General features: G+C 43.5%; 1 protein-coding gene across 1 annotated transcript; it reads right to left on the bottom strand.

Annotated features, from left to right (window-relative positions):
• Nucleotides 1-7840: 7840 nt before the first annotated feature.
• On the bottom strand, nt 7841-15456 carry LOC119446527 (RRP15-like protein). The gene is given in 6 exon segments (XM_037710975.2): nt 7841-8021; nt 9748-9898; nt 11046-11125; nt 14549-14607; nt 14609-14857; nt 15401-15456. Coding segments are annotated over 6 exon segments (663 nt in total). The 5' UTR covers nt 15420-15456; the 3' UTR covers nt 7841-7916.
• Nucleotides 15457-16421: the final 965 nt, after the last annotated feature.

Genomic DNA, 16421 nt, shown 5'->3' with positions numbered 1-16421 from the left:
ACCGACCAATAGTAAAAAGAATACTTTAAGAAAAATAAAAAGCAGCAGTGGAAAACGTGAGTGAAAAAAACGCATGATTAAACGCCTCCATTTACGGTTTAACGTTTTAGGAAAAAAAAAAAAAAAAAAAAGCACTTACAGTCCAGTTAAGCTTGCGCGGTTTGTTTAAATGTACTCTTCCCAAGCCACTTTATTCACTCGCCGCCGTTTTGCCTGCGCCAGCATTATTCTTATTTTCTTTGTTTTTTTTATATTTTTATCATTATTATTATGAATCAGCGCGTGTCCCCTGCTTGTGTGCGCGTGTTATTCTGTTGAAGTGACACAAACGATCTCCAGTAGCCGAAGTACAGATTAGCCGAAGTCCGCAACATGATGCCCTCTCCGACGCCACTCTTTATGGAAAGGTGAGGGGGCGCTGAACAGGCATTTGACCTTCGCGACTTCTTTTGGTCTTCTTGCCCGCACGTAACAACGGTCAAGTTAGTAATTACTCTAAACTCCATCATATATGCGACGTCAGATTGCATGGAACAGGGCTCTATAATGGGCGCTCGTAGGATACGACCCGCTACACCTATATGACTCAGACTTAGCACCACTAGCTCGATCATACCCTCGACTAATATCTTCGTAAGAATTTTTAGAGCGCAGCTCTTAACAACCATTCCTGCGTTGAGCGTCGACGTCCCTCGTACTACCTCGGCGTAACCGAGCGAACGAGCACAGCGAAAGATGAAAGAGCGAACGCGGAGCGGGAGATGAAAGACAGCGATAGCGAATAGAGCGCGAGGAGGATGGGTGCAGCGGAAGCATGGCAAGAAAGCGGAGGAGAGTATGGCGAAAGTATGAGGAGGAAAGCGAAGTGCCGCACAAGACGTTCTGCGGCGATCTTACTATGAGAAGGCGCAAGAGTAGCGCGCGTCGTCTGTTCACCGATGAAGCTATCGATATGGTATGCGGCGAGCGCGTCAAAACGAAGCGCTGCATGAGCGGAGGTCTGTCTGCGGCGGCTGCTGTGAATCGCGCTCACGCGTCAGCCACGCGCTGGCTCTCGCGATCTCCCGATTAGCGAGGCAATCGCACCACTTCGCTCCGTTTGCAACGTTCCGCACAAGTCTATTGTCCGCGCCAGCCGATATATCGCGAAATGAAAACACGTATAGAGCTGCGCTCAAATTTCGAATTACGGGGTATCGTAATGGTCGGTGAATTTTTTTCGCTCTCTCCCACCGAGAGTATTACCAGTATTCCGCAGCTTTCAATATGTGTGCAGTAAAGGGAGTATACTCTATGCATTTATTTAGGGCACTGCTAGGCAGTCATGGTCCCACATCCATCTGCTCTCAGCAGCTTATTTCACAATAGGTGGTGTCTAAAACCCGACGTCTGTGAGGTGTTTCTGGCACCCGAAATCGCGCCCGCGCCTTCAACCAGCAAAAGCATAGCCTTTAAGACCTACATTTTAAATTCAGAGGGCGCCACCCTGAGGCGTGAATTTGGACACCACCTATTGGAAGGTGCCTTCCGCTCTTCAGTCTAGAACATTATCTAGCTATCTGCCGTGTTCGTTCCTTTGCTGTCATTCCAACTTCGCTATCTTACTCCCAACATGACATTGTCATCACGCCTTCTACTCTAACCAAAAGGCCTAAGTTGTCTAATAGCTTGGGCCGCTAAGTATGGGCTCGTGGTCCTGATGCTATCGTGGTAGTTGCATAATCTACATTTCAGCTATGTCATCTGACTCTCTTCATGCCGTCGTCATCACGTGGTCATTTTATAATTGTTATCACTTCAGCAATGTCATCAATTGTGGTCAAGCCATCATCGCCATTTCTTGACACCAATCTTTCATCATCATCCTATTATAATCACACTGTCGTTATTCATTCGTCTTTATGCCGCTTTTGTCAAGCCGTCATCACAAGACAGTCGCTATCATACATTCGTTGAAAGATTGTCATCGTCCTGCTGTGTGCCATTGTCGTCACACCAGCTTAACCATCCAACACTCATGCTGCTGTCGTCATGCAGGTTTCATAATACAACGATCGTTACGCCATTGTCATCATACACTCTTTGTCATCCCATTGTCATCATGTGGTTGTCACACCATTGCGTCCTCGCCATACAGTTGTCATGCATTCATTGTCATACCATCATCGTGATGCTGTTGGTCGTTACGTCGTCATTGTAACTTCGATATCCAATTCTCGTCACATAGTCGTCGTCATACCGTTTTCATCATGTCATCATCGTCTCTCTGCCTTTTCACTATTGTCATTATTTCAGTAGTCATTCCTGCGTCGTCATACCACCTTCGTCGATCCATCAATGTCAATCCTCGTCTGTCATTCTATCGTGATCATGCCGTCGTCATGCAATTGTGATTATGCCGCCAGTGTCATTCCATCATCGTCACACAGACGCTATCGTGCATCCGTTGTCCTACCGTTGTTATCAAGCCGCCACCGGCGTGCCATCGTCGTCATTCCAGCTTCCTCCAGTTCTCGCCATACCGTCACTGTCACGGCATCGTCACCATACAGTTGTCATCATCTCAATGTTGTCATGCCGTCGTCGTTATACCTCTTTTGTCATTCCATCGATATCATTCTTTTGTCGTCATTCCATCGCCACTGCATCAGCGTCATACAGTCATCATGCTGTCATGCTCATGGGCGACCTTGACGAGTGCCATAGGAAAGTGGGACGATATCGGAGTATGTGGCATATACCTGAGGCAACAAAAACTATAACAATTGCCACAAAACATGTTTAATAAATGTGACTTCAGGAATACGGTCTGTCATTATATTGCTTGAATGCTATTCACATTACTGTCAACAGTCATCGTGAGACGAGTTATGCCATAATTTTTTTTAGTTAGAAAGGACTAACTGCGAGACTCATCTATCGCGAAAAAATACTTGCATTCAGCCATGGTGTCAGATTTTTTTTTCTGGGTTGTAGAGAGATTAGAAATCAGTATGCTATTTATGCTACTCGCAAAAGTCCATTTGTAGGACACTGTTTTCTTTGCATTTTCATGTTCAGCACATGGAATAGGCTGGTCATAAGACTATGTTCATGTTACCCTGAAATCCTATAGTCTCTCAAGGCGCAATATCTAGCAAATCAGTGCTGTCGGAACCTGAAAGGTGGGGGATGTATCATAAAATAGAAAATTGTCATCTACTCAACACTAGCATGAAGCTACAAAGGAAGCTCGTACGGGTTTCTCGGCCAGCTTTGCAGTATAAACAACTTCATGCTGGTCCGAGGATTGAACACGGGACCATGCAACACCTTTCCAGGGAGGTCACTTTCCTATCTGAGCCGACCAGGAGGCTAGCAGATCGCAGAGCACCTGTGACAAGCACATCTAGTATCCCACTGTTACCAAGTGGCAACCAAAATATCTACACGAGTTTTATGTACTGAACATGTGGACAAATTTTGACATGCCTTCAACAGTGTCGGGCCAAAAAATTGTCGTTTAGACACACGTGGCAACTTTTGCAATTTTCCAAGCCTTGTCTAAATCATTTGCAGAACACCAAGCATACTAGAACACATGCTGCACTTTATTCTCTCGCACACTTTAGAACACGAGTGCTTTTAGTCGAATGGCTGCCCAAACGTTTGAAGCTTGACAAAGTGCATCATGGACTGAACAAATAAAACTTGCAAGAACTGTTAAGTGGCTTGCTCTGTGCAGTGGTTTATTACTGTTAAGTCCTTATGATAAGCGCTTGTTAAGTGATTATGCTTTTATTATAAAACAAATCCGACAACTTAATCATCTGGCGGCGGTGTGGTTCTCCGCAATCCGAGAAAGTCACATTTAAAAGGTTGGCTAGCATGGGCAATGCCACAACCGTTTGAAAAAAGAAGAAAAAAAAGGGGGGTTCAGAGTCAATGACAATACCCATTAATTTCATACATCTAGTGAATGCAGATCAACTCAACAAGTTTAATGATCACCTTGAAATAAAAATGGTGCTTAATGGGAAGAAAAAATGCATGCACTTCCGTGAAAAATATAAATGAAAAAAAAAAAGAACGAAATAAATAAAATGAAAAATATAAGCCTCTGGCAAGAACAATCCAGCTAATTCGAAACTTGCCTTAAATGCTATGGCATGCCATGCTTACAGCTTGCAGAATTAGAAATTTTATTGGCAAGGACATAGCTTTACACAAACCCGATCTAGCATTTAAATGCATCACACAAACTACAGTTATCACGAAATGAAGAGGTAAAGGCACACTGAAAGAAAAAGAAAAGTAGTTGTAATTGATTCAAACTTAAAGGGGTATTGACATGATATTTTTTACAATTCATTTTCTTGCAGTAACTGAAGGTTCTAGAGCTATAATCCCTAGAAAAAATAGCAGTAATCCTCAGAGCACAATAAATACCGTATAGACTCATATAAGGACTGCACCTCCAACTTGGCAGCCTAAAATTGGGAGAAAAACATTTCCAACAGAGAGAGAGAGAGTAGATTTAATGAAGAGAAGGGAGGAGAGGTCGGCCTGGAGAGCGTGTCTCTAGCCTGCTACTCCTCATTTCCAACAGAGAAGCAATTGCGGTCGGTGCCCTGATGTCGCGCGTGAGCGTCGGCAAATTTTCGTGCGCTGCGCACTTCCGCATGCCGCTACTAGATGGCGAGATACGGGGTGTGCACAAGTCGCTGGCTGGGACGGCACCATTTTGACTAAAAGGTTGAGGTCCCGTGCAAGGGCCGCTTCCTCGTCAAAATTGTGAAAAAAAAGTGCGGCCCTTACACGAGCCTATACGGTAATGTAATATAATAGCTTTGCTACAGCCAGTTTCGGTTCCTTTTCCCAGGAGGATACTGTGTCGTGATGTCATGATACAGTATGTGGTCACGTGGAAGCAGGACATTGCAACGTTTTGACACTCAGTACGGCTCGCTTGGTCGCCTCACATGCTGCTACTCGTTATACGGACCGATATAGGAGCATAGTGGATGATTAAGTGAGTGTCAAAATGTCCTGCTTCCATGTACTCTGCCGTAACGTCACAACACAATATCCTCCTTTAAATGATACCAGAACTGGCTGTAGAAAAGCTACTACAGTACAGACCACTTATAACGTAACCGCTTATAGTGCAGGACCGGATATAGTACGGTCTTTTTAGACTCCCGTTAATTTTCCCATAGAACTCCATGTATATGCATACCGCTTACAGTGCAGCCGCGTGAGACGAAATACCGGTTATAATGCGGCTTCCGCGGGAAAATCTCGCCGACAAGGGCGGCAGCGAGCACGCTTCTCAACAAGGTGCATGCTGCCGGCCGGCGTATGCATTATTCAATGCAATCATACTCTCGTTATTTCGGACTTATTTGGCCGCACATCGGTTAATTTGGACTACTTTCGGAGCTCGGTGAGTGAGGAGCGCCGCAAATGTGCGACGCAAAAGAGCAAGAACGGCGCTAGCGTCCAACTGAAACAAAGCGGCGGAGTCCGCATCGCCACAGTCATCAGTACGTACGTGCATGACATACATGAATGAAATCGTACGTGAATGACAGCAACGCCGGAACGCTTTGAGCCTATTTGTGTCTTTAAAGCCTGTATTCTTGCGTTTAACGCCGCGCATAACATCGCGTTGGCCGCGGGCTTTCGTAACTGCGTAGTCGTCATCCACGATCGCGTCGACAGCGGCCGTGGTTTTCTCCGCAGCGGTTGCGGGGAACAGTAGTTTCGTTTTTACTCGGTACGCGGTTCGGCCGCGTGCCTAAAAAAACTGCGTAGTCGCCATCGATAATCGCATAGATAGCGACTGCAGTTTCGACTGCAGTTGCAGCGAATGGTAGTTAATTCGTCCAGACTCGGTGCGTGTGTCAGGCGCGTGCCTTCAGCACCGCAAAGTTGCCGTTCGTAATTGCGTCGATAGCGGTCCCGGTTTTTTCCGCAGCGGTTGCGGCAAACAGTTGTTTCGTTTTGACTCGGTGCAAAGCTGTCGATTTTGAAAAGCACCGGCTACATCGCGGTTATGTTTTCGCCAGCTCACTGGCGAAAATGTAATCGTGATGTGCGCGCAATAGTACAAAGCGTGTCTACATGCTTGGTCTACATGTTTTGCATACGTGCAGGGCTTGAAAATCGTTGTTTTGGTTATAGTGCGGTACCGCATATAGTGCAGGTATTCGCGACTCCGGAGACTTACGTTATAAGCGGTCTACACTGTTTACGAAATTATTAACGGCGTTCTGAGGCATGGTCACTATTCTTTTCAGCAGTTTAGAGGTATAGGACTTTCATTTAATGCAAGAAATGAAAAGTCACAAATATAATTTCACTTTTATAAAGCCACTCTGTTCTCTAAGTTCACATACATCCACTGCTATAAACTCTATGACCTCACATGCAGACTTATTTTTTGCAACTGCACAGGATAAGATAAGTGTGAAATCGACCATACAATCCAACCGCTGGACTGGGTGGACGCAACCAGAAGCTGTATCTGATGCGTGTGTTGGATGATGTGTAATCAAGCATCATATTACCCGATACAAGTGTCAGGTTTGAAGTAATGAACACCTCTTCAACAACTTCTTAATGAAGGCGAGACAATCACGATGCCTACAAACTTTCTTATTCTTTCCCACATTTTGTCCTTCTCTGTAAATACAATAAGTTACTATATAACGCAGCAGGACATTAGGGACACACTGTCCTGTAGGTGATGTTACACTAAGTTATTCAAAAGGATTACAGCTGGCCCAAACTATTGCGCTAACAAGCTTCTGAATAAATATAATTTTCTATGCAGATAAACAATATATACAACTGCAAAATGTACAAGACAGACATGAATGTTTCTGCTAGCCAGCCAAGCTAGAACAAAAAGACAAAAATAGTCTCGGCAGAACTTGGGAATTTTAGGACACCAACAAGAGGACAACGAAAGAGAAGTGAAAGTCTTGTGCAGTGCAAGAAAAATATCACTCGTGGCAGCACAAGTGAACAGTAGTCGGGTGAGATCGTTCAAATGTCGCTGGACTGGGTGGATGCGACCAGGCCCACAGGAACAGCCGAACCCGCATCTACGCGCAAGGTTCTGAAGACTGAGCGCCCATCTACAGGACTGAGAGCGCCTCAGGTCCAACGTTGCCAGAAGTGCAACGTTGAAGCAGTACGAGTTTGCTGCTGCCGTCCATTCGAGACTGCTGCTGGCTTTCGGTGAAGTCAGCTGCTGTCTGCCAAGGTTGGTGCCGTCTACCTTTCTTGCCTGGTCTGCCGTTCCCTCCTCCCACATTGGCCATTACCTCAACAGAGACGGTTCTACTGCAACGGGCACCACCAGCACCACAAGTCTCTGGCCTTGGCCTCAGCGAACTAGTCAGATTGACTATAGTCGGGTACAACTTAAGAAGACAGGAGAGGCCCCGCCCAGATGACCGAAGTGCAGCAGCCGATTGCCTCCGCGACTAAAGAAATAGTCCCGCTGACGCGGCTCGGCCTAGATTTAAGCACGTGCTGCCATGTTCTCCATCGGCGGGGACACCGGCCGTCCGGTTCATGATGTCAGTCTATAGCGCGCCTGCCATTGGTGGAGGCTGGTATGCATCCGCCTTTGAGGGGGCAAATGCCACTGCCTTCTAAAGTTGTATCCGACTATAGCTTTATTTTAGATCCCCTTGTGTTTGACTGAGCTTTTCATACGTGTAGTGTCTGTCTGCCAATTTAAGGCAATTTTTTGTGTTGTAACAAAACTCATTGTCTAATTTATCTTTCCCACGTCACATGCCTTGCAATGTGTTGATTCTTAACAGAGAAAGCCTGTGGCCCAGACTCCATGAATGTGAGATTGACTTTATACAGAGTGTAATGTGTATGTTCACATTTGCTGCTGGTCACAAAAGCAACAGCTAAGAGGCTACTTCTTCCTCCTTATCCCAGTCCTTCATCTCAGCACCAAGCATGAAGTCGTCTCGAAGCACTCCCCAAGACTGCTGTTTGTCAGAGGATTTTTCCTGTAAATAAGCAAACATAGAAGGCATTCGTGTTGACAATGCGCATACTTTTTTTTTTATTTTAGAAGTCAGACAGTTGGACTGCACTGTATGCTGCTTAAAACTAGCCCAGCAATGTGTTTTATAGTGCTTACATGTGCACAACATTGTCTTGACAGCATTCTGCTAATACTACATTACTAAATACTGCATTCTGCATATAACCTGCACCTCCAATTACAACACCCCGGACAGAAAAAAAAAATATCCACGCAAAGCCAGCGTAAATAACTGCATACAGCTAAGCTCAAATCTTCGTCAAAAGTCTCCACTCGTAGATAAAGAAATTCCGGCTTGGGAGCACGCCTCGCTATAAACAAGCCTCGTTCATGCCCTGCTCATATGAAAGCACCACTGTCACAGCGTGCAAGCGGCTAGTTGCACTTTTTCGTATTTTGTGGACTTTCTTTCAAGCCTGGAAAGAACATTTATGTAGCACTATATTAAGCAGCAGACAGCTGGATCTGATATTTTTCAGGACTGTCTGTGACTTTCTCATAGGCAATCTTGCTGTGAATATTTGAGCAGTTGATTAATTAGAAGGTCTAATTATGCAGTTAGGTGGCATAAAAAGAAAAGCTCGACTTTCTGCAAATAAAGGAACACATTCTATACCTTTTTTCTGTCTGGCTGCATGGGACTGGTATATTTTTAAACCTTGGCACAATTTATGTGGCACACTCTGTATATTACCAAAGGCAAGTGCTGCAACACCTTGTTGAAATTCTGCTAAACTGGAAGACTTCGTTAAAACATTCAAAATCCACGAGAATCCACATATAGGTATTCACATGAATCCGATAGTAGTAGTATTCTTCTAAAAGAATATTCGCGCGATACCTTCTAAAGGTGCCTTTTCCATGCCAAGAAAGCTACTAGATTTAGTGGAAAGTCTCTAAAGAAGGTAACACTGGCAATGCACAGGCTAGTTGAAACTATCAAGTCATGCAACCACTGAGTTTAGTACAAAAATTACTAGACTGAACTCTGGCACTAGGTGTCCACGGAAGCTGCAAACATGGCGGTTTAGACAGCATGGGAATGAAGGACAAGGCACGGATTTGCCTAGACTTTGTCCTTCTGGCTTCAAACGGCTCTGGGATCTTGCAAATTGATCATTTTCAACAAAATATTGCGTTATACATGCAACAATTTTGGTTTAGAAAAGTATGAGCACTTGGATTAGAAAGATAAAGCGTGATAAATAAATCCCGTGTACTAACCACCATTCCTCCCATGGTAGCTGAAAGATCGCAGCAGAACTCTTTCTAGCAGTTGTCGCAGGCAACTCTACGTAGGGAACAAGCACTATGACATGATGACCACAACTAACTGATCATAGCAGTAGGTGACTTTGGCACTGAAAGCAGGCATGACAACAGGCTAGAGTGGTCAATGCGACCGTGTTGAATTTGCTGCTCATTTGTTATGTAGAAATAGATGGCTTATGGCGAAAGCCATATTTCCACGAAGGCCATATTTCCGTGAACTCTCCTCACACCAGAAATGTCAACACCAATGACGTCGCTGTTTAATCACTGGAGGTTTTGAAGCCTCTTCACAAATTTACAGGCATCACACATGTTACGTCAAAGTCGAGGATGCAATATGAGGCCTTTGTTTACCGATAAATGGCTGCACAGAACAATACAATGAAGGTTGAAAAAAAAAAAAGTTGTTGCAGTACCTTCTTTTCCTTAAGCATATCCAGGAAGGCACCCTTGCTGAAAGACTTCAACACTTTATCTCTCTTGGTCTCTGACTGGCCAGCAGCACGGAGCTTCTCGTCGACTTCCTTTTGGTGAGTCTTGACGGCATTGAAGAGCTGTACAACACCTCTGTAAATGAAAATACATTTATTCCAGATTTTAGAATGATTGCTGTATGAAAAAGCAAAGCTATCTCAAGCTGCCACAAAGTCTGAGCAAATGTGACCATGCTGCTGCCGCGTTTTCTTGATCTCTAGTCCTAAACACTCACCATTTTTTTAAACAGAATTACTTTGTCACTGTCATGCCAAATTTTACCATTACCAGTGGTGAGACAGTTTTAAAGATAGGAAATGTAATACGTACTGATGGCCCGATAATTCAGGAGATGACTATCGGACTGATTTCCAAAGTGAACCAACACATATTTTCAATATTGCAAGAACTCTACCACACCTTTGCAGCACGTAAATGGATGACACTTGGAACGTACAAATGTGGGGGAAAACTGATACGACCTCTTAATTTTGGTCATAATGTTGTTTTTGGAAATGCGACATCTGGCATCATCATCATGACATGGAGTGAAATTTGCCAATGTTGTATAGCACTAATAAGGCAAAGTTATGATGCCTTTGTTCTCGAAAAAATAAACATGAGGGATGTACACATTTTCTGCAAAAGACTCGCCTTACAGAAACATCTTGGTTCGTTTGGTAATGGTTTGCAGAAACCCAAGCAATGTTGGATAGTGAGCTACCTGCTAAATTTTTAAAGGATTGGTCAGGACACCAGCCAAAAAAGGATTTAAAATTGTTTTTTAACGTGTCGGCTCTGCCACAAGGCTGGAACTCCATCTGGTCAGGCTTCCATCACACACTCAACTTTACCTGCTAAATACAGCACAATTTCCGGTGAGTGCTAATGGCAGCATGTTTTCTAAGTTGTGCTACCATGAACGTCTATATTTCCTAGATTTTTTGTGGTGCATCCACTCATATTTGAAACATAAGTTATGCATAGAAAGTAGGTGGCTCTACATCTACCTTACCTGAAACTAGATCCTTATACAGCCAAACATTTCGCTGCGGTTAGTCTTTCATTCACTGAAATACAGCTCATCCCAACTTAATATTGCAGTCGATGAACAGCATGGAAGTGCTCAGTGTAAAAGGTGAGTGGAACGCCAGCCGTTTGTTCTGAAGATTACTATGTACTGTTTTTGTCAACAAGATCTAATTATAGATTAGGAACATTGGTACAAAATTTTTCCCACCTCGTGGCAATGCTTCTTAACCGTTTTTCAACTTCATCGTGCACCGGTTTTATCCTGCTCATTTCCTCCCACTGCCGCTTCTGAAAAGGCAAAAAATTGGACACAAATGACTCCCATATTAAAAATCGCAATCATAAGTCATAAAAGGAGGAACACACGAATGTGAATGATACAAGAACAGTGTTATATTACAGCTCTGCTGGTCATCTAAGAAAGCTTTTTAAGAATTAAAGCAACATGCCAGGACACCATCGCTACTACAATCCCTAAAATTACATTTGATGCTATTCAAATGTGATATGTAAAAACTGATCGATTAGTATCAGCAAGTGCATAGACTAGAAGCAGGTAACAAAGCCATTTTTATTGCAAACTAAAATTTTTAATATGTGCAGAAGCAGCACACTCTACATTGTGTTCGTATTCTGTTCAACTCTAGCGTGAAATGTAGTAGACATACAATCTTACTTATACGAAGAAAGCACCGCTCCCTTGTACTAAGGGGATTTAGCAATAGCCTTGCATTTCACTTGGGTCAGGTCATGCAACCAAATTAAATGTCATATTCGTCAAGTGCAGGACCTTCCTATCAAAACAATATGTATTTCTGCTAAAATAGTAATGTCTGCACCACAGTGCATTACACCTATAGAACGAACAATCAAAGCAATATCTTGGGAGACCATAAGTGCTGTAAAAATTTTGTTGTTTTACTCCCAGATCTCAAGTCTGAATGAAACAATGTATGCAAGCATGCTCTGTTCCAGGCTTTATGGCTGTGCCAGAAGAAAATTTTAAATTTTCATTGCTACCATGGTCTCGAAATTTGCTTGCAATAGCCCATGTGCATGGTGTTCACAAATAATCTCCCGTCATCAGCATTTCTCACATTGTGTGGCTCTGCTGCTGCAGTGCTGCGAGCACATAGGAAAAGGCCCTGGCAACACGCTTTTTCTGGAATTGTTTTTAATTAATTCCGATAACCTTAACACGATAGAAGAGAGCATGTCATCGGCCTACTCACTCTCAATGTCGCAAGTCTTGGAATATATAATCAACTTTGTCTTGCCTGCCTTGTGTAATTAGGGACTCTGCGAAGGTTCCGAAACATCGAACTTTTACTCCGACATAGTAATCGAAATTCTTTCTCTCTGTAACAATTGCTGGCCACAGTATGGTTCTATGGAAGCTTTCACTACTGTGTACATATTGTTCACACATTTGCTGTCAAAATGTGTGAACAATAGCCCTCCGCCCTTAGTTCTAAGTTGCACTGAATGTAAGCGACCTGTTTCTCTGTTTTTTAGGCTGTTTTCTTGTGAAACTAACACATTGGCAGCAGCAAGCCTTTGCTCGGTCGACATCACCTGCTGTGAAAACTCAGCTCAGCATGCCTGTGTTTAAAAGCCACTTATTTTTCAGTGGGTAACCTGAACTCCAGCAGTTTACTTGCCACTCACAGTTGGTACTGCCCCCAGCGACCACACACACTTGACACAGTCTCTAACCTCAAGCTGCTATTGGCCATGAGATCGAGCAGAGTTGCTACCTGGCGGGCAATGGCTGAACCAGGATAGTGTGAATTGCACCATGCGTCATCTGCTACAGTGCGAGCTTATTTTGCCTTGCAAGTGAACCACTGGCTTTTGTGTTTTCACTCACTGCTACAAAAAGAAAGCTGAAATAGGGTATTATTGATTATAATATGTGAGAGCAGTCTCTAGATGCATGACGTCCTTAACATAAAATTGAAAGGCAGTTACTATAATTTCATTTCACTCTTCTGTGTCGAGTTGTTAGCGGGACGAAAAAAGCGGCCATTATTAGCTGAAATAAAACAACCTAATAAATTTAGCATCTCAGATAATTAGAACTTTGCACAAAACCATGTAAGGGAAGCTTTGTTCTTAAATTATGCATTCTTAGTGTTTACCGCAATAAAAATATTCTCGTCTGTCTGAAGCAACCTGGCGATCCTGATAATGTGCTGTTACACACGGTGGCCTAGCTTGTTTAATTGAACTCACTGACTGTGTGTCTCACATTGAATTAAAAAAAAAAGAAACGCAGACATATGCCTAAAGTTGGTGAAGTAAAATGTGCATTACCTTGCTGCCTAACTACATTTTACAGGGACACTGACTTTTTTACAACAAATTCAAGATTTGCAAAGAATGCGGTAATGATAATAAAGTTGCACAACAACATTAGCAGCGCAGGCGGAACGTCGGTGATACATGCACAAAACACATTGTTTGGCTGAGTGTCAGTCCCCCTTTGAATGACAGTTTGTACTTTTTTCAAGTAAGAACAAACTTTTGGCACATTTCGTAGAAAAATGTAGCGTTATAGAGCAATACATAATCAGTTCAATGCAGTCGGTGCATTTCATTACCATAGCATCAGGCCCAATCGTTCACAACGAAGCGCCGCTGTGTACATTTGAATGCTTGCCGCTGACTGCCTACCCACACTAACTGGTGGATAGGATGAGATAAATGGTACTGCCACCAGTAGCTCGATCTCGCGGCGAATACAGGCCTTTTACCTAGGCTAGGACAATGTTTCTTATGAAAAATAAACAGTATAAGCAAGCCGGTAATGCTGAAATGAAAACCATAATACACCAGTGACTCCAAATGCATGAATAATGCTTTTGTGCTTGAAGATGGAGTGCACGCTTCTGAATCATGACATCTCAAGTTTAATTCCAGCACATATGAACTCTGTATGTACTTTCCTTTTAATGCAAAGGATTCCTTGCCTTATACCAGATGCTTTGCATTGGGTACATACTTTACTGTCCTGCCTCATTTTGCATCTTTTCTATAAAGGAGACTGTGAGTCCAATGGTGGGATCGAACTATGGTCTCGTGAGTACAAGAGTCCGATGGTCTATCCATTAGGCCACAAACACATGCATACTTCTCTTTTGCCAATGCCAACTGGTGCTTTGAAATGATTGGTGCAAGTGTCTCAGGTTACATAACATCAATATGCTTAAAAAAGCAAGAGCATGTAGGCGCATGATAATTAGGCTGCCCACGAACGCAATCGGATGTAGGTATAATTGTTAATGCCACCACTGTCCTTAGTGTACGTTAATCCCAATAGCAACAAATTGCTTATATAAAAGCATGATCATGCAAGTTTTCCTCCCATTGTACCGCCTTTGAGATTAGCCCTGTTTATAACAGAACAAGTTGCAGCATTTCTTCACTGGAGTAGAATAAATCAGTCATGCCACCACTGTTGCTTCTGCCTTGCTGCTGTCATCTGATGCTGGACAGCCAGAAAACTCCAAAATGCTTCGCATAACATCGAGTCCTACTGTGAGAGGGATCTGCATACTTTTTATTGCATTTTTTAAAAGTGAGCCAGTCTTTAACTGCCAGTAATGGTTTCAACACAGACTCACGATCAACTGGAAAACTAGCTCACATTTATGTACGTGCGCAAATAAACAATCGCGCAACAAATTGTAACCAGAATGGGGGTCGAACCTTTTCTTTCCTTTCCCGAAGTTCCCGTTTGGACAGAAACTCGGGCTCGTCAGGCAGTTTCTGTGTCTCCTGCTTCTTTCACTTCGCCTTCCTCTCCCACAATTTCAAGGACGGTGGCCGGCTTTTGGCGTGTGGGCTGTCCATCCTTCTTCGCTTTGAAAAGGATGGGAGTCTTTGTCCTGGGCGCCTTGGTATGCAGGAGCTTGCCCAGCACGTCAGCCCAGGCCTCGTTGCCTTCTGCTGTGGACTCATCGGAATCGCTGGCGAGAGCCGGCCGCTGTTCGTCGGCACTGTGCTCAGACTCATCGTCTAAAAATGAGATTAGGAGAGTAATGATTTATTGACTTGAATTCTAGCCAACAAATGAAGACAGGTATAAAATAGCAAGTGTTATAGTAGTAAGCAGAACTGAGAACTATAAAAGATGCACGTGGGCAGGCGGTAATTTCTCGGACACATCGAGAGACGTGACTGATCCTTCGTTCTTTGCCCACTAAATTTGACAGAACAACATGCCGTGCGTGGTACACAGAGGTTTCACTTAAGGAAGTGGCTCTAGTTTCACGTGTAACTTTTCCCAGCCTTAAAGAACACTTGACATCAAAGGACTGTTAAGGATTATCGTATTACGGTTAAGATGAACTGGAATTCACGGCGGCTGACAGCTTGTTAGATTCACGCGAGCGTGTGCGCACAGCCGAGCTTAGCCTATGTGGCATTGTACGCGACTACGGCAAGTCAAAAGAAATCAGAGATGTCATTGAAGTTGTATTTGTCAACAAAACGGACATCTAAAGTCAGTGTATCAGATTAAAATGCGCAATTAGTAACGCACGAAATATCCACGCTTACCTAAGCTGCGCGCCGCCATGTTGCACAATGTAGCCAGCCTATATTTACAATAAGGGTCAAAAGTGTAGCCTACAGGTGTCGCCTTTTGTTTCAAAGCGCTCGGCGACGTTCATAAATCAAGAAAAATTTAAAAATTTTATTTCGCTTTTGCACTTTTACAATTATGCAAAGCGTGTTTGTAAGGACAGTATTTTATTTTCAGAACTTTCTTTTTTTTTTAAACGGCGGGAATTTTAAAACCAGCATAACTCAACCTGGACGACCTGGATCACGCAAGTCACTTCCGGACCATTGCGGACATGTGGTAGTTCAGCGGTTTAGCATGCATAAGTATGTTTCTCTATTGGTGTAGTCTGCTTTAGTATGGGTGTTCTGTGGCTTTAGTCTCAAACTTCGACAGCCGCAGATGGCTCCGCTACCAACAGTGCGTACGCCGCCTACATTATTATTATCAGATGTATCTTGATTGCGGTGGGTTAATGGCTAACTGCTGGGCACGAGGTTCGTTCCCCGTCCGGCATGACGAAGGGAGTGAAACATTGGTTCTTTATTTTATGGCTAAGCCTCCCCATCGGCCGGCTCGGGCGCGACGCAACAAAATGGCGACGATGACCTTGAAGAACCTACCGTGCCTCAAATGTCGATGAGAGTCTCGCTGAGTAAGTGACAACGCTACTTATCAACCGTCACAATTGAAGGCTGCCTGAAATTTGCATTCATGACACCAGTGCTCTCAGATGTGTTCACATTTCATAACAACGCTGTATGTCCTAACACATGTAACTCCTAAGATTCCACACACTGATAGAAGTATCTTCAAAAGTGCAGAAATAACCTCTGAAAAAAAAAAAAAGCAACACGTGTATAAAACAGAAAAGGGGCAGTTTGGTAGAGCTTGCTTCTCTATTGGCCTACATAAGAAAAGGTGATCAACAGTACTTAGTATGCACAATTTATTTCAAAGCATGCACTTGTTGCGCTAAATTTAATGAATACTTTTACGTCTAGCACCGCTACGACA

This window comes from Dermacentor silvarum, chromosome 3, assembly GCF_013339745.2.
Source record: "Dermacentor silvarum isolate Dsil-2018 chromosome 3, BIME_Dsil_1.4, whole genome shotgun sequence".
In the NCBI taxonomy this organism is placed as follows: Eukaryota; Metazoa; Arthropoda; class Arachnida; order Ixodida; family Ixodidae; genus Dermacentor; species Dermacentor silvarum.
The sequence above is the reverse complement of the archived record's forward strand: the minus strand, read 5'-3'. Positions and strand labels throughout refer to the sequence as shown.